This window comes from Scyliorhinus torazame, chromosome 16 (genome assembly GCF_047496885.1).
Source record: "Scyliorhinus torazame isolate Kashiwa2021f chromosome 16, sScyTor2.1, whole genome shotgun sequence".
Taxonomy (NCBI): Eukaryota; Metazoa; Chordata; class Chondrichthyes; order Carcharhiniformes; family Scyliorhinidae; genus Scyliorhinus; species Scyliorhinus torazame.
In genome coordinates, this window is record NC_092722.1 from 55,176,823 (window position 1) to 55,203,169 (window position 26,347).

Consider the following 26,347-nt stretch of genomic DNA (forward strand, 5'->3'; position numbering starts at 1 on the left):
AAATTTCAGTTACCTGAAGCTCCTCACGATTTGAGGTGTAAGCAGCCGCTTTTCGGACAGTTTGCGTCCCTCGCAGGACGAGTGAGAATTGAGTAAGCTCCCCGACCACACAGCTGACATCTATCCGTTGAAGGGAGTGTACGTAGAACTGCCATATCTGGATGGGCACAGCCAACCAGGGATCCCTGCAAAATGAACAGGAAAAGGCAAGCCCAACTGTTTATATACATTTCTCTCTCCCATTAATTGATCAATCTCTAATAGAACAATGTGTGATAAATATTTATAATGTACCGTTAACTGCTATCCAATCTGGTAGAGATTCTAAGGGGGTAATTTCGGAGTGTCCTCTGTCAGTGCCCTGATAGACTCCTCGCATGTTGTCGCTAAGAACGGCTACCTGCCTCTAACCAGTACTTTGGAAAATTATTCCCAATAGCCGACTGTCAGTCAGACTCTTGAATAGAGCAAAATGCAACAATCGAACAATATGTGAAGAAGAGGGGTTGGCCAGACATTTTCTCAAAAGCAAAGCAGGAATTTTCTGATCTTGGACGCAGTTTTCCCACTGATGCCAATCCCGTTACATCGGGTGCAGAGTTGGAGAGGCCAATAACGGGGTTTGTGCTGGCCACCAAGCTGTGCATGATGCGCCCGGCCCGCTATGCCTGATGCAATCTGGATCACACTCTTTCTGGGTACCAGGTGGGCATTGCCAAGGGCTGGGGCCCAAGGGGGCCATGCCCATGAAAGGGGGTGGAGTGGGGTTATGAGGTTTGGGAGGGTGAAGAGGATGTATAAAGGGTGCGGGGAAGAAGGGGGGCATGAAAGGGAGGGGGCCCTCAATGACCCCATGGCGGGATATGCTCAATGTGGAGGGAGGGGCAATGGGTGTGGTTGGGGAACGTTGTCCCTCCCGGGTTGAGGGATGGGGGTGTGCCCATGTCTTCGGGAGGTCGCGATGTCCATGGGTGGGGAGTGTGGGGACTCTCAATCTCACTTTGAGATCTGGGCACCCTTTAAAAGTGGCGCCCCAATCTCTGAGTAGCTGGTCTTGCCGGCGTCTTTAGTTACCCACTGCAGAAAAAAATTCTAAATGCGCGATCTACAAAGGCGCCTTTCTGTGCGGAATTAGAAGAGTAGTTCATGCTGTCTAACAGCACTTACAGGGGCTGGTTTAGCACAGGGCTAAATCGCTGGCTTTTATAGCAGACCAAGGCAGACCAGCAGCACGGTTCAATTCCCGTACCAACCTCCCCGAACAGGTGCTGAAATGTGGTGACTAGGGGCTTTTCACAGTCACTTCATTTGATGATTTTCATTTCATTTTTCATTTCACTTTGTTTTTTCCGTGGCCTGGTGGGAATCGCCCATTCGAGCCCACACTCAGTCAAATTTCCTACACTGAGGAGCTCCGTCCGCTGGAGCTCGTCAGTGCAGGAGGAGATCGGGGTGCCAGCAGTGCCAGGGTGCCAGCCTGCCTAGAGTCCAACCACCCGGGACCTCCGATCCCGGGGAGACCCCAAGTGCCATTCCACCTGGTCACCGTGTTTGGGGGCCAGTGCTAAACGACATCCACTTGGGGTCTCCGAGGCAAAGGGATTAAGATCCCAAAGCCATGGGTAGATCAGACGAGTGCATATTAGAGTGAGACCAACTGCTCATTTTAACGTGCAGATTTGCCACAGATTCCGTTAGATCTCACGAGGAGTGGCAAACCGGATAAATCCCATGAATGGCCTCTCGCAGGATTTACCAGCTGCGTCGTATCCTAGTTCGGGTGCAGCACAGCCGGTAGGTTTCACCCTTTGTGTGGCATTTTCCAGTGAGAAACTCCGCAAGCTCCAAAATATGACTAAGTGTGGGTGAATATGGATCTGGATTGCGCACAAACAGCCGCGGGAATCACCCCACCAAACCCGCTCGGCTAGCAAGACAAATGATAAAGGCGAGATTTAACGGGATAAAAAGAGTCCCGTTGTGGGCAGGTTTAGCGGGGTGTTTCCTGGTGGCTGTAGCAAATGCCGTACTGACCTTAATTTTTAAATGGTTACCCAACTTTCGATCCCCCAACCTATCCCCGGAACCCCCCACCCCCCAAACTACCTGTTAGGGGTCCTCGAACACTCCGCACCTCACCTCATAAAAACAGGGCACTCTTTGACGTGATCTCCGGTGTGGGCTATTTGCCGCCTTGGTACTGCCAGATTGGCAGTGCCATTTCCAGCACCATTTGGAAACCCTGGCAGTGCCAAACTGGCATCACAGTGGCACTGCCAGGCTGCCTAGGTGGCAGTGCCAGGGTCTCAGTGCCCAGGTGGCATTAACAGTGGCAGTGAACCAGCCTGCTCAGAGGCCAACCACCCAGAGGCCTCTGATCACTTAGAACTCCTCCAAGTGCCGTTCCACCTGGTCCCGGTTTATAGAAACCAGTGCTAAACGGCACCTGGTTGGGGTCTCCTTGGCGAGGACATTAGATCCCAGGGGTTGGTTAGCTCTGGCAGAGACATATTTAAGTGTGCCTAACTGCACACTAAATATGCACATTTAGACACCGCCCCATTGTGGGCGGGATCCAGATCGCGACATCTCACAAGATCCCATTAGGCCTTGTGAGGAGTGGTGAGTCGGGCGTGACACGGCCGTTAGATTGCCCGCTTAGAAAGCAGCACTGATGTTATAGCGGATCCAGCTACATAGGCCAATGATGAGATGGTGCCAAATCTCAGAAGCAAGTACATTCAAATGGATTCAATGTTAGCTGCTCACATGTAAACAATGACAAAGAATTTCTTGACCTCTGGACTGGGACCACATGCCACTTTCAGGAAAACATCCTGCGGCTCATTGAGGGCCTGCAAAAGAAACAAAGATGAGATGGTTAACGGGTTAATTGATTCGGCAATCAAGGGTTACTCTAATGTGTAACACCTAATGGAATATAATAATGTCATGCAGTGTGAAGCACTAAGTGTACTGAGGCTCATGGTGCTACAACTAGAAGTGTACAAACATAAATATTCTCAGTGCTAAAATGCAAAACTGGAGACTTTCTTAGCCCTTCAGTAGTTTTTGATAGTTCTCCCGAAATGCTTATTTACATCCCACGCTGCTCCTAGACACAGCCCAATAACCCTCTCAAGGAGGTAATGGCTTCAGCCCTTTTCACATAATCAAATTTTACAGCTTTACTTCTGTTACACGCCAAACAAGTGCCTTCAAATTATTGGAAAGATGTAAGCTCATTGAAGGACCCAAAGTACATCATAAACCTTAGGTGTTTTTATGCATCTTATCATCTCTCCGCCAACGTGAGTCTCAAACACTTCCACTCAAGTCGTTTTATTCATTCAGCTGTGGACTTCAGCCAATGTATTGCTTCTTCAGGGTACAGCCGGCTGAGAGGTAAATTTCGGGATTCTCTCTCTTCTGATTTTGATCCCCAAAAAAACAGGACAAGGAAATGCCATCCAAGGGCAGCTATTTGTTTCATAGCTTGAAATGCTCTCTTTTGCCCCAAACGACAACCACAGATGCTCAAGACGTGTGCAATGCCAATCCTGGGCCAGCAGTCCATCATTCAGTGCCTAATAATTCAACACCCACTGGGTTGTTAGAAAGGTTCAGTGAGTAGCAGTGAACTAAGTTGCTGGAATCACTCACTTCTTGATGTATCTTCACACACGCACTCTTCTCCCCCTTTTGGGGTAATAGTGGAAGAAAGTGGCGGAACGATTTCCGAACTGATTATAACCGCGTTATGAACAATCCTTCCATGGCTGACATGTCCTGGCGTTGGACTCGACCTGGAAGCCTCTGGTCCAGATATAGGGAATGCTACCCACTGCACCACAAGACCTCCTAACCACTCATTGATATTTTAGAAACAATATACTCGTAACAAAATCCAGAGTGACAGGAAGCCATTTGGCCCATTCAACCTGTTCTATCTAAATCCTGCACTTTCGGAGACAAAAACAACCTGTCCGGACTTCCCGAGCAATATCGCTGTTATTCTCGATTCATTTCTCAATAATAGCTATCACTCCATGTCCATATGTTGCTTCATTGAATGATATGGAACTTTACAGCAGAGAAACAGGAAGGGAAATATAATAATGCAGCCCTGCACAGCTCTCGTTTTCTCGTCCTGATGTGGGTTTGCTCAGGAGACTAAATTTCAGCTCAGTGTGTTGAAAACAATCCTGACTCAGCAAGTCTCGGTGGTAGTGTCTGTGTTCCACTTGAGCATCTGCTTTGCAAGGGCTAGGGACTGCCCGTTAGAGCTCGCTTTGTTCTGTCAGCCTATCTTAGTACAGACACTGGTTGTGTTTGGAGTGTCCTGGCTACAGGATAATGTTCGTACAATAGGATTAGAGTCCAGTGAATAAAAGTATCACCCAATCTATCATGAATGAATACAGGACACAAAAATGTACAGCACAGGAACAGGCCCTTCGGCCCTCCAGGGCTGTGCCGATCACGATGCCTTAACTAAAAAAAAATCTGCCCTCACTCAGTTCATATCCCTCTATTTATCCCTCTATTACCAGGCGGCACGGTAGCACAGTTGCTTCACAGCGCCAGGGTCCTAGGTTCGATTCCCGGCTTGGGTCACTGTCTGTGCGGAGTCTGCACGTTCTCCCTGTGTCTGCGTGGGTTTCCTCCGGAGACCAGTAGGTTTTAATTCTCCTGGCCCTGAGTGCTGGGGAAATCAACCAGTTTCCAACCACTATTTGGCATTCAATGTTGGGTCCTATGCAGCTGCAAATATCATGCAGGAGCAGATTGGGACTTCCTGTTCATGTCTTACACAGTTGAATAGCTTGTAAGCACTCACTGTTTAGGCTAGCACATGGAGATGGGCCACTTCGATTGAGTACAGGAGATCTGCAGCGTGATCAACAGAACTGGGAGAATATAAGGTTAACACCTGATGCCACTATCGCATTTCATTAATATATTATCATATATTTCATATTAACTCAGTGGGCTAGACAGCTGGTTTGTAATGCTGAATAAGGCCAGCAGCGCAGGTTCAATTCCTGTACCAGCTTACCCGAACAGGCGCCGGAATGTGGCGACTAGGGGCTTTTCACAGTAACTTCATACTTGTGACAATAAACATAGAACATAGAAAATACAGCACAGAACAGGCCCTTCGGCCCACGATGTTGTGCCGAACCTTTGTCCTAGATTAATCATAGATTATCATTGAATTTACAGTGCAGAAGGAGGCCATTCGGCCCTTTGAGTCTGCACCGGCTCTTGGAAAGAGCACCCTACCCAAACTCAACACCTTCACCCAACACCAAGGTCAATTTGGACATTAAGGGCAATTTATCATTGGCCAATTCACCTAACCTGCACATCTTTGGATTGTGGGAGGAAACCGGAGCACCCGGAGGAAACCCACGCAGACACGGGGAGGACGTGCAGACTCCGCACAGTCAGTGACCCAAGCCGGAATCGAACCTGGGACCCTGGAGCTGTGAAGCAATTGTGCTATCCACAATGCTACCGTGCTGCCCTTGAGAACAAATAAATCTACACTATATCATTTAACCGTAATCCATGTACCTATCCAATAGCTGCTTGAAGGTCCCTAATGTTTCCGACTCAACTACTTCCACAGGCAGTGCATTCCATGCCCCCACTACTCTCTGGGTAAAGAACCTACCTCTGATATCCCTCCTATATCTTCCACCTTTCACCTTAAATTTATGTCCCCTTGTAATGGTTTGTTCCACCCGGGGAAAAAGTCTCTGACTGTCTACTCTATCTATTCCCCTGATCATCTTATAAACCTCTATCAAGTCGCCCCTCATCCTTCTCCGTTCTAATGAGAAAAGGCCTAGCACCCTCAACCTTTCCCCGTAAGACCTACTCTCCATTCCAGGCAACATCCTGGTAAATCTTCTTTGCACCTTTTCCAAAGCTTCCACATCCTTCCTAAAATGAGGCGACCAGAACTGTACACAGTACTCCAAATGTGGCCTTACCAAAGTTTTGTACAGCTGCATCATCACCTCACGGCTCTTAAATTCAATCCCTCTGTTAATGAACGCGAGCACACCATAGGCCTTCTTCACAGCTCTATCCACTTGAGTGGCAACTTTCAAAGATGTATGAACATAGACCCCAAGATCTCTCTGCTCCTCCACATTGCCAAGAACTCTACCGTTAACCCTGTATTCCGCATTCATATTTGTCCTTCCAAAATGGACAACCTCACACTTTTCAGGGTTAAACTCCATCTGCCACTTCTCAGCCCAGCTCTGCATCCTATCTATGTCTCTTTGCAGCCGACAACAGCCCTCCTTACTATCCACAACTCCACCAATCTTCGTATCATCTGCAAATTTACTGACCCACCCTTCAACTCCCTCATCCAAGTCATTAATGAAAATCACAAACAGCAGAGGACCCAGAACTGATCCCTGCGGTACGCCACTGGTAACTGGGATCCAGGCTGAATATTTGCCATCCACCACCACTCTCTGACTTCTATCGGTTAGCCAGTTCGTTATCCAACTGGCCAAATTTCCCACTATCCCATGCCTCCTTACTTTCTGCATAAGCCTACCATGGGGAACTTTATCAAATGCCTTACTAAAATCCATGTACACTACATCCACTACTTTACCTTCATCCACATGCTTGGTCACCTCCTCAAAGAATTCAATAAGATTTGTAAGGCAAGACCTACCCCTCACAAATCCGTGCTGACTATCCCTAATCAAGCAGTGTCTTTCCAGATGCTCAGAAATCCTATCCTTCAGTACCCTTTCCATTACTTTGCCTACCACCGAAGTAAGACTAACTGGCCTGTAATTCCCAGGGTTATCCCTAGTCCCTTTTTTGAACAGGGGCACGACATTCGCCACTCTCCAATCCCCTGGTACCACCCCTGTTGACAGTGAGGACGAAAAGATCATTGCCAACGGCTCTGCAATTTCATCTCTTGCTTCCCATAGAATCCTTGGATATATCCCGTCAGGCCCGGGGGACTTGTCTATCCTCAAGTTTTTCAAAATGCCCAACACATCTTCCTTCCTAACAAGTATTTCCTCGAGCTTACCAATCTGTTTCACACTGTCCTCTCCAACAATATCGCCCCTCTCATTTGTAAATACAGAAGAAAAGTACTCGTTCAAGACCTCTCCTATCTCTTCAGACTCAATACACAATCTCCCGCTACTGTCCTTGATCGGACCTACCCTCGCTCTAGTCATTCTCATATTTCTCACATATGTGTAAAAGGCCTTGGGGTTTTCCTTGATCCTACCCGCCAAAGATTGTTCATGCCCTCTCTTAGCTCTCCTAATCCCTTTCTTCAGTTCCCTCCTGGCTATCTTGTATCCCTCCAATGCCCTGTCTGAACCTTGTTTCCTCAGCCTTACATAAGTCACCTTTTTCCTCTTAACAAGACATTCAACCTCTCTTGTCAACCATGGTTCCCTCACTCGACCATCTCTTCCCTGCCTGACAGGGACATACATATCAAGGACACGTAGCACCTGTTCCTTGAACAAGTTCCACATTTCATTTGTGTCCTTCCCTGCCAGCCTATGTTCCCAACTTATGCAATTCAATTCTTGTCTGACAACATCGTATTTACCCTTCCCCCAATTGTAAACCTTGCCCTGTTGCGCGTACCTATCCCTCTCCATTACTAAAGTGAAAGTCACAGAATTGTGGTCACTATCTCCAAAATGCTCCCCCACTAACAAATCTATCACTTGCCCTGGCTCATTACCCAGTACTAAATCCAATATTGCCCCTCCTCTGGTCGGACAATCTACATACTGCGTTAGAAAAGCTTCCTGGACACACTGCACAAACACCACCCCATCCAAACTATTTGATCTAAAGAGTTTCCACTCAATATTTGGGAAGTTAAAGTCGCCCATGACTACTACCCTATGACTTCTGCACCTTTCCAAAATCTGTTTCCCAATCTGTTCCTCCACATCTCTGCTACTATTGGGGGGCCTATAGAAAACTCCTAACAAGGTGACTGCTCCTTTCCTATTTCTGACTTCAACCCATACTACCTCAGTAGGCTGATACTCCTCGAACTGCCTTTCTGCAGCTGTTATACTATCTCTAATTAATAATGCCACCCCCCCACCTCTTTTACCACCCTCCCTAATCTTATTGAAACATCTATAACCAGGGACCTCCAACAACCATTTCTGCCCCTCTTCTATCCAAGTTTCCGTGATGGCCACCACATCGTAGTCCCAAGTACCGATCCATGCCTTAAGTTCACCCACCTTATTCCTGATGCTTCTTGCGTTGAATAATAATAATAAAAGGTTATTATTATTATATATTCCGAATCGTTTCGAGTTGTAAGTGAAATGTCCCTTATTTGGTATATTTCAGAAGCTGATAAAGTGACCTATAATTACTTATGGTCTCTCTAGCAGCTTGTATATAGAGAAATACAAACTGTCATGTTTTTGTACCTCACATTAAGGTTCTGAGCAGTGAACCAACCACAGAGCTAAATATTCATTCTTAACAGATAATCCATTCGGGTGGATAATTACCATCCTTCAAAGTACTTAATCAAGAGGGTTTGGCTCCACACCAGAATTTCTCTGCAGTTACACCCTATCGAGGTTGCAATGGAATTGTTGCTCGATTATTGTTCCAGATTTTATCTTAAATATTTGTTCCTTTCCTCAATCTTCCCATTCACTGATGGGAATGCCTTCATCCCACTATCGCAGAATGATCCTATGTCTGATTTCTGTGTTCTGAGCAGACTGCAGAGATTGTGTTACCTCCTTCAGCAAGAAAAAGCTACAGCACGTGGATGCCTCCAGGAGATTCTGCAGTTTGCAGCTTAGACCTGCCGAGCCAGGATCGTTCTCCTAGGCTGCGGGCAGAATTTATGTCGCCAGGCGCTGAGCATCAGAAAGAGAAAATGGCAGGTGTGCAGGGCCGCATTTTAAAACTTCCCTTCCAATTCCTGCCACCTGTCATGTTTTCCGGGTTGGTGAGTGTGGCAGGTGTCATGAGAATGATGGTTAGCTGCTCATGTTACTGCAGTGATGTCAGAGTGTGGGTGGAGCTGAGCTCTGGTTCTGCTTTTTAGTTTCACTTTGAGAAAAGCTTGGGTGGGTCTCTGTCTTTTTGGTTTCGTTTTTCAGTGTGTCGCAGCTGAGGTCAGCCAAAGCAGCTGTACTGTTGATCTCTGCCATGAAGGACTATCTCTTGATCACTTGGTGAATTCAGAAGAATTATAAATGTTTTCAGTAGTGAATGTAAACTCTGATGTGCTTTTGTTTGAAGGTCTTTTGGGTGTAAAAGAACAGCATACAGATTACTTAGTGTTGTATTCTTTGGGGGGTGTATTTGATTTACTGGTTGCTAAGATGTTTTAGAAAGGTTTACTTGAGTTCATAGAATAAACATTGTTTTGCTTTAAAAAAATACTTTTCATTTCTGCTGTACCACACCTGTAGAGTGGGCCGTGTACTCCCCATACCACAACCTATTAAAAGTTGTGGGTCAGGTGAACTCCATGATACATTTTGGAGTTCTCTCAGCTCTGGCCCATAACACAGGTCATTACCTGGCTCCGCTATTTAAATGCCTTCTGCAAATTCAAGTTTCCTCGTCATTGCTATTTTCATGGTGGTAGGTGGGTTCCCACAGCCTGGAGGAACCACACCAACTAAATCAGTTTGTAAATTTTGAGGAAAGCCTGCTGTGGAATTGGGAACCTTGAACAAGTACCTTTAAAAACTCTTGCAAACTTCAATAATGCAATGGAGTTTGACAATAGTATATTTTGAAGGCAGTGAATGATTATTGGGCTCTGTAAAATACCATTTATTTGATCAACACTGCATTAGTGTTCAGAAGCATTACTGTCCTTTCTCCAGCAGAGAAAGTCCTCTTCTGCATTCTGCAATATGGAGAATCAAATGAATATATGTAGTGAACCTGAGGTTTGATTTTCAAATTGACTTAATTGACATCTGCTGAGTCTTTGAAGCATTCTTCTAGTATCCACTAGTAATATACGTGCCACGCAAGTGCCAGACAATGGCCCTCTCCAACAAGAGAGAATCTCACTATCTCTCCTTGACATTCAATGGCATTACCATAACTGAATCTCCTACTATCAATATCCTGGAGGTTACTAATGGCTAGAAACTGAACTGGACTAGCCATATAGTGCTGTGGTCATAAGAGCAGGTCAAAGGATGAGGATTCTGTGGCAAGTAACTCACCTCTCGTCTACCCAAAGCCTGTCCAGCATCTACAACGCATAAGTCAGGAATGTGATGGGATACTCTCCACTTGCCTGAATGGGTGCAGCACCAACAACATTCAAGCAGCTTATCACCATACAGGGCAAAGCAGCCCACTTGATTGACACCATATCCCCAACGTTCTGTATTCATTCCCTCCACCTCTGATATGCATTACAGCAACTCACCAAGCACTTTTGACAGTACCTCCTAAACCTGCAACCTCTACCACCAAGAAGGACATGGGCAGCAGATGCATAGGAACACTACCACCTGCAAGTTCCCTTCCAAGCCACACCAACCTTTGCATGGAATGATATCGCCATTCCTTCTGTGTCGCTACGTCAAAATCCAGGGACTGCTTTTCTAACAGCACTGTGGATGTACCAACACCTCATGAACTGCAGCAATGCACCACGTTTTTCAAGGAAAATTAGGGATGGGTAAAAAATGCTAGCCGATCCAGTGATACCCACATCCCGTGGAAGAATAAAGAAAAGAGGTACAGGACCAATGAGCCCTTAAGTAACAATAGTAAGTCTATGAAATGCTCATGAAACTATGAAAACACACTCAGTAATTCAACATTCCATTTGAATTAGGTCACAGCCTTAGACCGCGGAGAGGTCACGATCTCGTGTTGCTGGAGTATTTCTTTGAGCTGAGCAGGCTGGAAACGCTGGCAAGTCACACAATTGAGGACCATGTTGGATATGTCCTCGTTGATGCCAGGCCAATAGACAGCCTGCCGGGCCCTGCACCTGCATTTCTCGATACCGAGGTGTCCCTCAATGATCTGTTTGAGCACTAAGCTCTGGAGGCTGCTGGTAGACATTGCGCTCAAAGCTCTTATTCGTTTCGACTTCACAGTTACTGTCAAATTTGGCTAACACGGTCTGGAACTTGTTCTTTGTCCTCGCCGTCGGCAAAAGTGAGTGAATTGAAGATTTGGATGGCCTGGTCCCCCGCAGTCGATAGGAGTAGCGCGATTTTTCTGGCAGTGGACGCATCCTCGAGGCCCGAGGCCTCAATGTATAGACTGAATTTCTGCTTGAAGACCCGCCAGTTGACGTTGAGATTTCCGGAGATCCGGAGCTGTGGAGGGGCCTGCATCTTCTCCATGCCGCTGGAAGGCACTTGCTGGTCGTCACTGAATTATTCAAGGTAAATTACTTAGATGAAGTAGACTCCTGGTATCATGTTGTGTTATTCACCCTGGGGTAATACGGACTGCAACAGGATGCAGATGAACTGTAAAGCATACACCAAACGTAGGCGTTGGTTCAATACGATTTATTGAACTTCTGTAGCAATGCACACAGCTGGCTGTGGGTTGACACTCTATTACTCTAAGTGTACTAACTCTAACTTACTAGACCAGGCTAGCACTGATCCACGTGTCGAAGGTGCTGACTGATATATACACCCTGACTGTCACTACAGTTGTCACCAGTGGAAAGAGGCGGAGTGCTGATGCCTCGTGTGTTTTATAGTTGGAAGCCCCCTGCTGGAGTTCTGTCTGGTGATTGGTTGGTTCTTTCCTGTATGTTGATTGGCCAATCTAGGTGTCTGTCACTGCCTGTTTTTACCTCAGATGTGCGTGGGTGCATATTATGACACCCTCTAGTTATGAGGTCCCTGTGGAGAGTCTCCCTATTTACGGGGTCTTTGTGGAGGGCCCCTTAGTTATGCGTCCCTGGGAAGGTTTCCCTAGCTCGGGGGTTTCTGTGGACGGGGCGGGGGGGGGGGGCATTCTCTAGATCGGGAGGGAGGGGAGGTGGTCTGGTAGGGGAGGTGTGGGCAGGTTGTACATTGTGGGAGGGGGTTGGGGGGAATGGCCCTGAGATGAATATTGGGAAAACTCCTTTAAGAAGTTACCCCTATGGCCCACCGCGAGGATCACCACGTCAGGTTCACATTTGATGATTCCTGGTGCAGAGGACTGAAGCATCAAGCAAGTCCAGAGGTTCCAGTGCCCAGCCCGATGAGTAGATGCAAATGACTCATCAGGACATATTTGTATCCATTCGTATCCCCCCTGCTGGCGCGCGGACGTGAACCCTGATCCCACTGCTAGCGGCGGCCGGAGCACAGCGGTCAGTTCGGCGCCCAGTGCAAAGCTCAATTTCAGCCGGATGTCCGATTTTCCGCCCGATCGCGATTCGCGATCCTGGCGTCGCAGGGCGGAAACTCCCACCCACTTATATAAATGCAAGTCATTCTTTTATATATAAAATAATTTAATAAAACCAGCGGCTAATGCTGTATCTGTCAAACACTATTTAATTTAACTTTCACTCTGTGTCAAAAGTTATCTATTACCATTCTTACTGAAGAAATATGGACTTTTCAATACAGACTTTGAAAATTAAAAGACTGAATTAGAAACACTGATCTGTTCAGCGAGCATGCTGAAATGCTTGGCCAAGTTCAAAAGGTATCATGACTGCTTCAGACAGTCGAAGACTAACTGCTGTGTTAGCCTAGGTAAAGATTCAAGGCCAGGCACGATTTGCTGCACCTCTGAAAGATAAGGAGAGATAAGAAGGTCACGATAAAGGCAGGTGCCTTTTCAAACTATGAGGAACACTGAGAAAGAAAACGAATGTGCTCCGGCCAGCTGTTTTAGTCGCAGCAAGAGGGATCAAAAGCAGCCATTTTTAAAGTGATTGTGAGCAGACAGAAATGGAGCGCTTCAAAGAAAAGAGGAAGAAAAAATTAAACAATCAGTCTCCTAACGCAGAAGCCGTAGGACATCTCTATCTGTACAATTGATGGTCATTAAAACCAATTATTTAGAAAAGTTTGCAGCTATTGTTACTTTTTGCCTTGCGGTGTCCTAAAGAATAACTGAAAGTTTTTTAAAAAACCTGCATTCCTCACAGAGCAGTACTTTCACTTTATAGGTCACTGAATTCTTTAATGCTGCTTCAATGTCAGTTTATTTGCCAGCATTATGGATCACTGGCTTTGCAGCCTTATTCATTCTTACTAGGAGCAGGAGAACCATGGGCGTGCTCTAATTGCCAGCCATACTGCTCTCCCCATACATGCTCACAGCAGACAAAGCTCCTTGCCATGAATAAAACTGTGTAATATTTATATAAATTCCTGAAAAGAGTAATGACTGGCTAATTCTTCTCTCTCTGGAACATGGGTGGAGGCCATTCAGCCGCTTGAGCCTGTTCCACCATTCAATTAATTAGATCACGGTTCATCTGGGGCAATTGCCAGCATTTTAGCCCAGCAATAGTGAAGGAACGGCGATATATTTCCAAGTCAGGGTGGTGTGCAGTTTGGAGAGGAATTTGCAAGTGGTGGTGTTTCCATGTGTCTGCTGACCCTTGTTCCAAGGGATAGAGATCATGGCTTTGGAGGGAATTGTTGAAGAAGCTTTGGGGAATTACTGCAGCGCATTTTTTAGATGGCACATACTGTTGCAACTCTGCAATGGTGACCTGTGCCTTGTAGATGGAAAACAGGGTTTGGGAAGTCATGAGGTATTACTTGCTGAAACATTCTCAGCCTCTGACGTGCTTTTGTTGCCACAGTATTTATATAGCTGGCCCAGTTCAGTTTCTGGTCAATGGTAACCACCTGGATGTTGATAGTTGGGGATTAACCTACAGTAATGCCATTGAACGTCAAGGAGGATACTTCAGAATTGAGAAAACGATCAAATGTGAACAGATTTTACCCAAAAGCCTTTTTAAACACATACATGGGCAACACTGAATTTAATAATTTAATTAAAAACACCTCTGAATTTAATTAAAGACAGACAACATGAGTTGATGTTGATAATATCCACTGTACCTCTCACGCTCCTGTCTTTTTTTTGGTAATAGGTATCGATAAGGATGATCTTCTGACAATTTAAATGTTTTATTCACTACCTAAGGAACTAAACATTAATGGTAGTTCAGTCTGGGATTTAACGTTGTTACCTATTTGGAAGAAATTCTTAAAATTTAGCTTGGTGTATCAGGAAAGACTATTAGCTCTTAAAGTCAGAATGGAGGACAGTCTGACATCTGGTGCAGAAAAACGATGCTGTAAGAATGTAGCCTTTACTGAACTAAAGTAAGAATCACCATTTCTGTGCTAAAAATTTAAAATCCTTGACTGGTTTGTGAGACAGTCTCCCAATCTTGCCAAGTGCCAAGATGCTAGTAAGAGAGGTTTTGAGTATAAACAGGGTTGGGTGTGCCATTGCCATTTTAGATGTCTAGGTCGATGCCGGTTAGTTGGTCAGACTTTTCTCCAGCCGTTTTGATACAGTTGAGTGATTTACTAGGTCATTTCGGAAGGCATTTAAGAGTCAACCACATTGCTGTGGCCTTTATGAACCAGATGGGTTTTTACAACAATTGACAGTGGTTTCATGCTCACTATTACTAAGACCAGCTTTTACATTTAAAATTGATTTTAAATTCTACCAGCTGCCAAGGTGGGATTTGAACATATGTCCCCAGAGTGTTAGCCTGGGCCTTTGGATGGCTAGTTCAATGACAATACCACTGCGTCACTGCCTCCCTTACATAACAAACCTTTATCAATCTCAGTTTTGTAATTTTCATTTGAACCCAGCCCAGCAATCTTTTGGGGGAGAGAATTCCAGATTTCCACTGCCCACTATGTGAAAGTACTTCCTGAATGGCTGAGTTCTGACATCCACAACTTCTGGACTCCCCCACTGGAGTTACACAGAGGAGTCAGATGTGGTTCTAAACATGCAGATTCCCAGTAGATAAAGAATGTGTGAAAGGCTGTCTGTCCAATAGCTAACCAGCGGGGTTTAGTGTAACTGTCCGAATGTTATTATGCTGTCCTTAGAAAATTCTCTGTTTTAAAGTAGGACTGACACTGCTAGAAGAGAGGAGCCTGAAGAATTAAACAGACGAAGGAGGCCTATGTAAAGATGAGGTGTGAAGTTTCAGTTGGGGCGATGGATAGTTACAAGGTAGCGAGGAAGGATCTAAAGAGAGAGCTAAGATGAGCAAGGAGGGGACATGAGAAGTATTTGGCAGGTAGGATCAAGGAAAACCCAAAAGCTTTCTATAGGTATGTCAGGAATAAGCGAATGACTAGGGAAAGAGTAGGACCAGTCAAGGACAGGGATGGGAAGTTGTGTGTGGAGTCTGAAGAGATAGGCGAGATACTAAATGAATATTTTTCGTCAGTATTCACTCAGGAAAAAGATAATGTTGTGGAGGAGAATGCTGAGACCCAGGCTATTAGAATAGATGGCATTGAGGTACGTAGGGAAGAGGTGTTGGCAATTCTGGACAGGCTGAAAATAGATAAGTCCCCGGGGCCTGATGGGATTTATCCAAGGATTCTCTGGGAGGCCAGGGAAGAGATTGCTGGACCTTTGGCTTTGATTTTTATGTCATCATTGGCTACAGGAATAGTGCCAGAGGACTGGAGGATAGCAAATGTGGTCCCTTTGTTCAAAAAGGGGAGCAGAGACAACCCCGGCAACTATAGACCGGTGAGCCTCACGTCTGTAGTGGGTAAAGTCTTGGAGGGGATTATAAGAGACAAGATTTATAATCATCTAGATAGGAATAATATGATCAGGGATTGTCAGCATGGCTTTGTGAAGGGTAGGTCATGCCTCACAAACCTTATCGAGTTCTTTGAGAAGGTGACTGAACAGGTAGACGAGGGTAGAGCAGTTGATGTGGTGTATATGGATTTCAGCAAAGCGTTTGATAAGGTTCCCCACGGTAGGCTATTGCAGAAAATACGGAGGCTAGGGATTGAGGGTGATTTAGAGATGTGGATCAGAAATTGGCTAGCTGAAAGAAGACAGAGGGTGGTGGTTGATGGGAAATGTTCAGAATGGAGTTCAGTTACAAGTGGAGTACCACAAGGATCTGTTCTGGGGCCGTTGCTGTTTGTCATTTTTATCAATGACCTAGAGGAAGGCGCAGAAGGGTGGGTGAGTAAATTTGCAGACGATACTAAAGTCGGTGGTGTTGTCGACAGTGTGGAAGGATGTAGCAGGTTACAGAGGGATATAGATAAGCTGCAGAGCTGGGCTGAGGTGGCAAATGGAGTTTAATGTAGAGAAGTGTGAGGTGATTCACTTTGGAAGGAATAGCAGGAATGCGGAATATTTGGCTAATGGTAAAGTTCTTGGAAGTGTGGATGAGTAGAGGGATCTAGGTGTCCATGTACATAGATCTCTGAAAGTTGCCACCCAGGTTGATAGGGTTGTGAAGAAGGCCTATGGAGTGTTGGCCTTTGTTGGTAGAGGGATTGAGTTCCGGAGTCAGGAGGTCATGTTGCAGCTGTCCAAAACTCTGGTACGGCCGCATTTGGAGTATTGCGTACAGTTCTGGTCACCGCATTATAGGAAGGACGTGGAGGCTTTGGAGCGGGTGCAGAGGAGATTTACCAGGATGTTGCCTGGTATGGAGGGAAAATCTTATGAGGAAAGGCTGATGGACTTGAGGTTGTTTTCGTTAGAGAGAAGAAGGTTAAGAGGAGACTTAATAGAGGCATACAAAATGATCAGGGGGTTAGATAGGGTGGACAGTGAGAGCCTTCTCCCGCGGATGGAAATGGCTGGCACGAGGGGACATAGCTTTAAACTGAGGGGTAATAGATATAGGACAGAGGTCAGAGGTAGGTTCTTTACGCAAAGAGTAGTGAGGCCGTGGAATGCCCTACCTGCAACAGTAGTGAACTCGCCAACATTGAGGGCATTTAAAAGTTTATTGGATAAACATATGGATGATAATGGCATAGTGTAGGTTAGATGGCTTTTGTTTCGGTGCAACATCGTGGGCCGAAGGGCCTGTACTGCGCTGTATCGTTCTATGTTCTATGTTCTATTGTTCCAAACTGACAGTCCCTTTGGATCATGATGACAGGTTTTAACACAATTTATATCCTCTCAACGTGTGGCTTCAAAGGCTTTGAGAAAGACTAGTGCGTGAAAGTGGTCAGCTCCTTGAAGGCAGAGAATGAAAATCTCAAAATTGGAAATTCAGAAGGCAAATAGGAGGTAAGATTAATGTCTCAGGTGAAGTTCTTTAACAGAATCTCAAAAAATTTTGCAATTTAGGAACTTTAGTTTACTTCTGGGATCAATGAGTGACCATAATAATGTGAATCCCTGAAAGCAAGAATTTTTACCATAAGAACAATTTTATTCATGGCAGACCAAATGGAACAAGAATTAATAGTGTCAAACAACTTTACACATTAATACAAACAATGAATTAGGAGCAGGAGTAAGCCCTTATTCATGCCTTTGATACCTCTGGTCTTGAATATTCAAACACACTGCTGGCTAATCTTTCACATTCTACCCTCCCATACATTTGAGATAAGTCTAAGTGCTGCTTCCTGTGTTTTAACTCACACCAAATCCCATTCACCTACCACCCCTGTGCTCGTCGACTTACAATGGCTCCAGTCAAGTAGCATCTTGATTTTAAAATTCTCATCCTTGTTTGAAAATCCTTCCCTGGCCTCACCTCTCCCTATCTCTGTAATTTTCTCCAGCCGACAGCTGGCAAAATCCCAAGCTCTGGAATAATCTCCCTAAACCTCTCTACCTCTCTCTCCTCCTTTTAAGATTTTCCTTAAAACCTTCCTTTGTGATCAAGTTTAAGGTCTTTCTCCGAAATGCAACGGTCCCTAACTGGCAAGGACATGATGCATGTTCTCACTCAACAGAGGAGACACTGTCACCATTCGTAGAATAGCCATGACCAAGGCCATGGTCAATGGCAAGGCTGAAACAGTGTGCAACCTAATCCTCCTTCTCGCATCCCATTTCGCCCTTGCCCCACAATCATAGTCCACAAGCTGAATATGGTACAAGTATGTGCCTCTTTCTCATCCACCCCACCTCATCCCTCTTCCCCACAACACTACCTTTGTGCCGTGCTCCTTTCAGATATCCAAGAACTGCAACCTAGTCAGGCAGTGATGGAAGACAGTGAAGAGAAGACACACCATCACTTCCTCTCAGGTACCGACAGTGGGCATACTTTACAGGGTAGCTTAGAAATGGGTCCCACACGTGGTGAATCATGTTACAAATGATGCCCTGGCATGTCTGTCCAGTCAGCACAGCTCACTGCTGGTGAACACGTGTTTGTACAATTGGCCCTAAAATCTTTTCAAAGTCTCCAAATGGTCAAAAGCACTCAAATATATAGATTTTAAAAGAATTTGGCTCGAAATTGACAGGAGTAAAACGAGAACATACCACTTTCTTTGTCTCACAAATGATGTTGAAATCACTGCAGCGAACGTGGGTCTGAAATTCAGAATTTGGCGATTGTACTGTCAAACCTGAAAAATTTCAAACAATATGGTGACACACATGAACAGTGAGGGTAAATGCAGGAATTGCATGCGCACAGTGGACTTGCCCCACCCCTCCCATAATAACAGGAGATATCAGCATGTGTAGAATAACTGATATGGGGAAAAATAATTGGGTGGTGAATTTTGTCCTACAGTGTAACTACTGTATAAACTATTCCCACAAGTGACTTCTTACCTTTCCATTTTCTTATCTCTACTCAAACTGATTTTTCATCTTGCTCTTTTGAGCCAAGGCCATCTGCCACTACTGTATAATGACATACTTAATTAACAGAGCTACCCCTCCACCTTTTTCCTAGCCTCCTATCTTCTCGAAATATCAAAAAACCTTCAATATTCCGTTCCCAGCCTTGTTCCCTCTGCAACCATCTGTGATGACTATCAGGTGTTTGATATTTATTTCTGCCTGTGCTAACCATTCATCCGTTTTGGGATGAATGTGTGCACATTCAGAGACAAAAGACGTCACTTAACAGAAACATTTCGAAGTGTCATTTTGGGCGTGATTGGTGGGGTGTTTCTCCATGGTCATGTTGGCGAGATCACGGGCAGTGTTTAATGGCACATTATTCTGGAAATTATCCCCCACGAGCTTCTCGCCATTACTGGCCGTCTCGCCGTCGGATTCGCCAGACTCGCACCTCAGCAGCTCGCCGCTAACAAGGGGGAGCTGATTTTAAACGCTCCCTCATCACTCACTCCCAGTCAACGCAAAAGCATGGCAGTGTACAGGCATGCTCCTTGCTTTGGCCTTGCCAACTTAGCCAGGCTGCTAGACGCTGTGGAGGCGGGTCGGAACATCCTGTTCCCCTGAGGGGGTCGAGGATCAGCGGCAGGGTCACCAATACCGCCTGGGAGGCAGTGGCAGCGGCTGTCAGTTTGGGCAGCATGACCAGGAGGTCTGCCGTCTAATGTCGGAGGAAGACCAATGACTCCACCGAGCTGCAAGGGCCACCTCTCACCTGGCATCAGTTCTGCCTGTCATCCCTCAAATTCCCAACCCCCCTCCCCTCCTCACAAATCACTGGCCAAGAGCCTCCGTTCTACAGGCCTTTGTATACAGCCTAATTTCATCGGAACCAAAGCTGGGTATCTACATGCTCCACTGGCGTTCAAGGTGCAGCAAAACAGCCTCTCCGTCCAGCGTGTTAGACTCGCGGTGATGTGCTAGTAGACATGCAGCACTCACCACACTCACAATAAAATCACCAGCAATCTGAAAAAACATTTCTTCAACACCTTCATCAAATTGCTCAGTCAGTCAATCCACCTCTCTCTCTCCCTCCTTCAGCTCCCAGCAGGAGACTCCCCAACAGTAGAAAATCACACCGACACAGAGTACGCCAGAAGATAGAAAGAACTCACCTTCCCCTCCTCCAGCCCAGGCAGCAGGTCATCTTACCATTCTCCCTATCCTTACTTAAGGCCACAAAAGCAAAGAGGCGGCAGCAAACAAACACCACTCAGTCGGATCAATCTGTCTCTCTCGCCCCCTCTTGCAATACCCAGCAGTAGACTCCTAAGCAGTGGAAAGTTACACCGACCCAGAGCACACCAGAAGAGAGAAAGAGCTCCACTTCTTCTTCTCCAGCACAGGCCACAGGTCACCTTCCCATCCTCCCTTTCCTTACTCCAGGCCACAGAAAAAGGAAACAGCAGCAGCAGTTTCCAGGCATTTACAGCCACAAGCAGCAACCACATCCTACAGCACCACTTGATAATATTATTTGGTCAACAGTAACAAAGATTTGGAAATCAACTACTTAAGATTCCACATACCACACTAACCATTAAACAACAAGGAAATGTCACCATTCCATATTGGTACTGTAGCCACCTAAAATGGCTGATTCCCTATTAATTTGGCCAAAACCCGATTTAAAATGGCTAACCGAAAAGGCTGATGGGAAAAGCAGCCAACAGGACACAAACGGACAGCTGCAGACAGAATAGCGTATTCGGCTCTGGGGAAGTCGGCCCAGATCGATACCTAAGACTATTAGCAGCACATCAACACAGACATCTGCAGTTTAATCGGCTATTCCCGGGAACAATTGCAACATATTAGCAATTGAATGCCGGGCCAGACCTCTCGGCGCCAGCAGTGGCCGAGACAAAGACAGGTGAACGACCACCCCCCGATCGAGGAATCGCCCCATTATTGGAGCATATCGAACCCAGTGATTGGGAACAAGTCCAATCACTTGGGACTCAAGGTCAAGGGCCGCCCCGAGAGGCGGGAAGCCCCTGGGCCCTAAATAGTGAAGGGCCAAGTTCAGATCTCTCTCTCTCTCCCTTCTTCTCCTGCTCGCGACCTTCGCAAGAACCTTCGACAAAGAACTGTAAGTTTGACTCCAGCGATCGCTACCCGATAAAGACTCCTAGCCATCGACCCATATCAGCCTTTTGCATCCCGCAGGCCAGATCCAATTCGATAAGCCATTTGTTTCCCTGACCTGGTGGGCCCTTCCTAAAGTTAAGTATTGGCCTGTTAGTTATAGGTATTAGTCTAGAAGCAGCATTTTTGTATAAGTATTCATTGCTGTATATAATAAATGACCGTTGATTTCAATCTTACTAAGCGGTGTGCTGACTTATTAATCATAACTCGAGCTTGAACCACGTGGCGGTATCAGAAAGATACCTGGCGACTCGTGAGCAAAGGTGACATAATCAGAGGTAATAAACTAAGGCTAAAAAGAGCAACAGTACCAATACAAATCTATATCAGCTCATTTTCACAAAAAATCCAAACCCCTCGCAGGTTCCTCAACTGAAACTGAGGATAAGCTGAAAATGTATTATCATGTCCAGAACCTTGTCGTAAAAATGATCTGTCCATCAATGTGTGACTTATTCCACATTTCAGTGCCATTCTCCGTCCAGGAGCGCAGTTGTGTAGGCCCTTCAACCGGCACAATCTCACCGGAAGCAAATCCTGGCGTCAACATATTCCACTGGTGCTCCTTGATTTCCAGCGTGTTTAACCCGCAGTGACGTGCCAGTTATATGCAGCACTCACCACACCAGCAACAAAAGTATCAGCAATCTTGCGAAAGCATTTCTTCAACGGCATCATCAGGTGGCCCACTGGATCAATGTCGTGCACTCGTTCCCGCAGTGCCTACTTGCTTCAAACCGGATTGCCTTCTGGACTCAAACATCCCTCTGAGCCCGGTGTTCCAGGACCCAGGTGTCTTAGAAAAAATTGCCCTTCTTTCTAGCTACAGAAAAAGAAGGAAACAGCAATAGCGATTCCAGGCATTTGCAGCCACCAGCAGGAGCATGCAGCAATTACAACCTGCAGCTGTGAAGTGCTCTCACAACTAACAAGGCCGGTTCCTTATTAGCAATAGCCTTCAGCTGTGAAGCTAGAGGCTGCTCACAGTCAAAGGGAGTTAAAGTGATTTTCAGCATATAATCACGAACAGGGCTATGTCCTGGAAGCGTTTGGTAGGACGGACAGACAGCAGCTGTAGTCGCCCTGTTTTGGGTATCCATAATATTTAAAGATGGCTTGAAGGCCTCACAGATTATAAGACCCTCAACTTTCCCATCCCCCTGGCGACCCCCCGGTTTGGAATGATTCAACTCCCTACCAAGCCCAACAACTACCCCCCCCCCCCCACCCCCACCCCCACCCCCAACCCCACCCTGAGAACTAGGGCAGCAGCCTCAGTGCCCTTGAGCTCCATGGCAGAAAATGGAAATGGCTATTCACCTCCTCAGTTCCCCTCAGTAGCCATTATGCCAGTTTCGCATTTTTAAAAAGGAGTACTGAACAAAACCCACATGATTTCTCACTGGGGAGCCGGTTAATTCCCGTTACATTTGACTTTAATCTCACCAATGAGGTGGAAATTGAGGTCAATGAAATGCTTGCCATATCTGGGCTGATCTGGAACTCACCACCAGGTGCGGGCTGGTTAGATAGCAAACTGATTCGCGCCTGGCACGAATCTCAATTTTGGCCTTTCCTGCTATTTAACTGCCGCACTCAGATCCGCGCCGGGCGCCATGCGGTGAGTAAATCGCACCTGAAGCCTTTAACCTCTCACCATTTTTATAATCTCTGGCCCTATATCCTGTTGCGCTCTTAAATTTGCACTCTCTGTTTATCATTCTGGTTATCTTTACCTAAATCACTACCCTGCTCTAGTATCTTGTTATTACCCTTTGATTTACTTCTCCTCTCACACTATTCCTTCCTCTCCCACAATTTAGTATAAAATCCAGTCTACCATCCGCGTTTTACAACTTGCCAGAACACTGGTCCCAGCACAGCTCAGGTGCGGACCCTCGGATGGTACTGCTCCCATTTTCCCCTGTGCTGATGCCAGTGTCCCATGAATCAAAACTCAAGTCTGCAATAGCAGAAAAGCTGCCCTTCCCTTTGTACTCGGGTGTTAAAACCTGGCACATGGATTTCAATAGGCCTTGACCTGGGTCCCAAACGACAAGTCAGATTCTTGTCATTGGGCAGAACTAGTAGCAGGTCACATAGCACTTCCTTACCCTATTTCATTGAAATAAAGAGATATTTAAAAACCTTATGATACCTTGCACATTTGTAACAAATTCAATTCTCCAATATATAAATATTTAACTGCTAACGTAAGCATCCCCAAAGAGAAACAACAGATGAATGTTTTGAGTGTGTAGAGTGCACCAGAACTGATGAAAGGGGAAGTAGAGAGGATAACCTGCTTTCTACTCACAACAAATGCTGACAATGCATCTCCAGAATGTTCTGTTTTTGTTTTATAAAAGATAGTAAATTGTATGGAAATGGTAAATCTGGAATATTACTTTCAGGCAAATTATGACACCAGGTAACAAGGGGATACAGACTCAAGGTAACAAGAAAAAAAAATTAGCACAAATGTCAGGTGTGGCCCTTCACGAAAGAGGTGATTAACAAATGGACTGGACTCCCAGACCCTTTAGCGGAAGCCAAAACCCAATAAACATATATGAGTAAAAAGAAATTAGATGCTGCAATGAAGATGAAACTATAGGGAATGGTGCCATCGGGGAATGGTGCCAAGAAAACAATACTTCCCCACAAAGGAAATGAAACAATTCCGAGAATAAGCAGCCATTGTGTAGGGAATAATACCAGACTTGGCGGAGGACTAAAGATTCACAGAGACGTAGCAGCTGAGTTCCCCTCCAGGTTGCACACCATCCTGACTCGGAAATATATCGCCGTTCCTTTATTGTCGCTGGGTCAAAATACTGGAACTCCCTCGCCAACAGCACTGTGGATGTACCTACACCACATGGACCGCAGCGGTTCAAGACGGCAGCTCACCACCTCCTTCCCAATGACAATTAGGGATGTGCAAGAAATGCTGGCCAAGCCGGCACATATCCCATGAATGAATATTAAAAGAAAATTGACTGTTCATCACTTAATGAGGGAGCACAAGTGGCGTTGGAACATAATGAAACGTCTTTGCACCAATAATTATGAAGTGCAAAAGCAAGTGCAGAAATACGACATAAATATTAAGGCTCAAAAATACACTCCAAACTACCACGTGAAACAGGGCTCATATCATCTAGTTAACAAACTCCTCAATTATTATTCAGGTTCTGTTGGTGAAATAGAATCATTTGACTTGCGAGCCAGGAAAGCATACACTTGCACCACCAGTATGGTTTATTGTCAGTAATTTATACCCAAGGAATGTTAATCTCTCGGATTCCCGCATGCAAGTTCAAATGGAGTTGCAGTGGAACTGTCCCTGTTAACATCTACCAGCTCAATGAAAAATGAATTAGTGCCGTACAACCCAGTGCAACAGATAGAAGCTATAAAGTGGCGTTTAATTTACGAGAGCAATCAATCATAAAATTAACTTACTCTAGTGCTGAAATTGTTCTGTTTGAGGAGGTTAACTGAGGGTGGGGGGTGGTGGCGGAGGATAACAAAATGTCAGCTGCAATAGGGAATTGCAAACAATTGCTTTGATATACTCTTCCAGTGGTAACTTATCTGAACTTTTTCCCATTTGTAAATAGCTCTAGGTAGCTACACCAATTTGATGGCGCGAAATTGAATGGAAATCCAGAAAATACCATAAATCGTGGCGTGCAAGTCGACCCGCTGTATAGGACCACCTCACTTTTTCTGCCTCAAAAGCCATGCGTTTTATATGCTCAGCATATAAGTCGACTGCCCTCACCCTGGTCAGCCACACCGATTTAGCATTAGTCGTCAGTCTCAATTTTTCACCCCTGGGGCTGGTTTAGCACAGGGCTAAATAGCTGGCTTTTAAAGCAGACCAAGGCAGGCCAGCAGCGCGGTTCAATTCCTGTACCAGCCTCCCCGAACAGGCGCCGGAATGTGGCAACTAGGGGTTTTTCACAGTAACTTAATTTGAGGCCTACTTGTGACAATAAGCGATTTTCATTCACAAACACGGTTTTACTTGCCGGTATCGTACAAATGGGTGCAAGGGACCAAACAGGCAACACAGACTCTGCTGAGAAGATGCCGTGGAAGGTAAAGAGATGCCCACTCTTTGCACTGAATGCCAATTATGTTTCAAAATGGTGACCGCCAACACAGACACACACCAGTGGTTCACTTTTATACTTGGTGAGGACTTTATGGAGGGATTTTGCAAGGCTTCAATAGTCAACCAGCACGCTAACATTTACAGTGATCTTACGTAACTGAAATGTAAGCCATAGAGCTTAGGAAGATGGTCAAAATCATGTCCCCCCTCCCCCCAGTGGCTCAGTTGCGACATATACTATTCTGTTTGTTCACATAAGAAAATCACTGTAATTAAGTAGGCTGAATATTACGGTCCAGTGCCAGATTTTGATTTTGGGGTGGAGGGGAGCATCTAAACCATGGGGGGTTGCTTGCCAATCACTTTCCCGCCAACCCTAGCCTGGTCCCTGTAATACAGCCTGAGCTCTTTGGCCTATTCACGCCCTTAACTGCCCAATTAAGAGGCCTCATTACACCTCCACAATACAGTGGATGGTGGGCAAGAGTAGAGAACCCACTTTTCCACTATCTCTTCGGGGGCTGCTCATCGGGAGTGCACCTCACCCCCACCTTTCAACCCCCCCCTGCCCCCACCGCCACCAAGATCCAAATATGGTATCATCTCCTGGTATCTCCCTCATAATCCTCCAAACCCTACTTTGCAACCCCCTCCCAAGGGTGCCTGATCCCTCTCTGCATTAAAATCCAGGGATATACCTCACCAGTCACCGTGGGCCCACTGAATTCTGGCGCTGCTGGAACTGCAAGGGCTGCCAACCAATCTAATGTGGGACATCCTTCCACTGGGGATGCAGAGGTCCCGCTAGCAGCTCTTCCAGCAATACACGTCTGCCATAAAATTTGATACAGCTGCGTGTTAAGGTGCTTTGTGAATGAAAGGCTTTTGATCCAAGCCAATTGCCAGTACTTACACTAAAGTTTTGACTTTGGGGTATCGGTGAGCACGTCAACATCTGTAGACAATCATTAATTTGTCTCCTCTTGCTCCTAAGAGAGTCCAGTGGACAACTAAAACTGTAGCCCACAAAGAGGTAGAGGAGCAATGGAATATAGGCATATGGATTAACAAATAATGAAGAATGACCACACTCACTAAAATTGCAACTAAGCTCTGGGGGCCACTTCTAAAGCAAGAGCAATTCGAAAGAAGTGATGTTATCTTAACCTTAGTCTTGAACCTTGATAACAC

The 26,347-nt window shown here is 45.8% G+C and overlaps 1 protein-coding gene across 5 annotated transcripts in view; it reads right to left on the reverse strand.

The window, feature by feature from the left end:
* nphp4 (nephronophthisis 4) overlaps positions 1 to 26,347 on the reverse strand; it is a 770,918-nt gene that overhangs the window by 24,082 nt on the left and 720,489 nt on the right. For all 5 annotated transcript variants that reach the window (XM_072478481.1, XM_072478484.1, XM_072478483.1 and 2 more), the window contains 3 exons: positions 18,508 to 18,593; positions 2,770 to 2,855; positions 14 to 185 (listed from right to left, as the gene is read on the reverse strand). In XM_072478481.1, the coding sequence (XP_072334582.1) occupies positions 14 to 185; positions 2,770 to 2,855; positions 18,508 to 18,593 (344 nt within the window). The remainder of the gene's footprint in view (positions 1 to 13; positions 186 to 2,769; positions 2,856 to 18,507; positions 18,594 to 26,347) is intronic.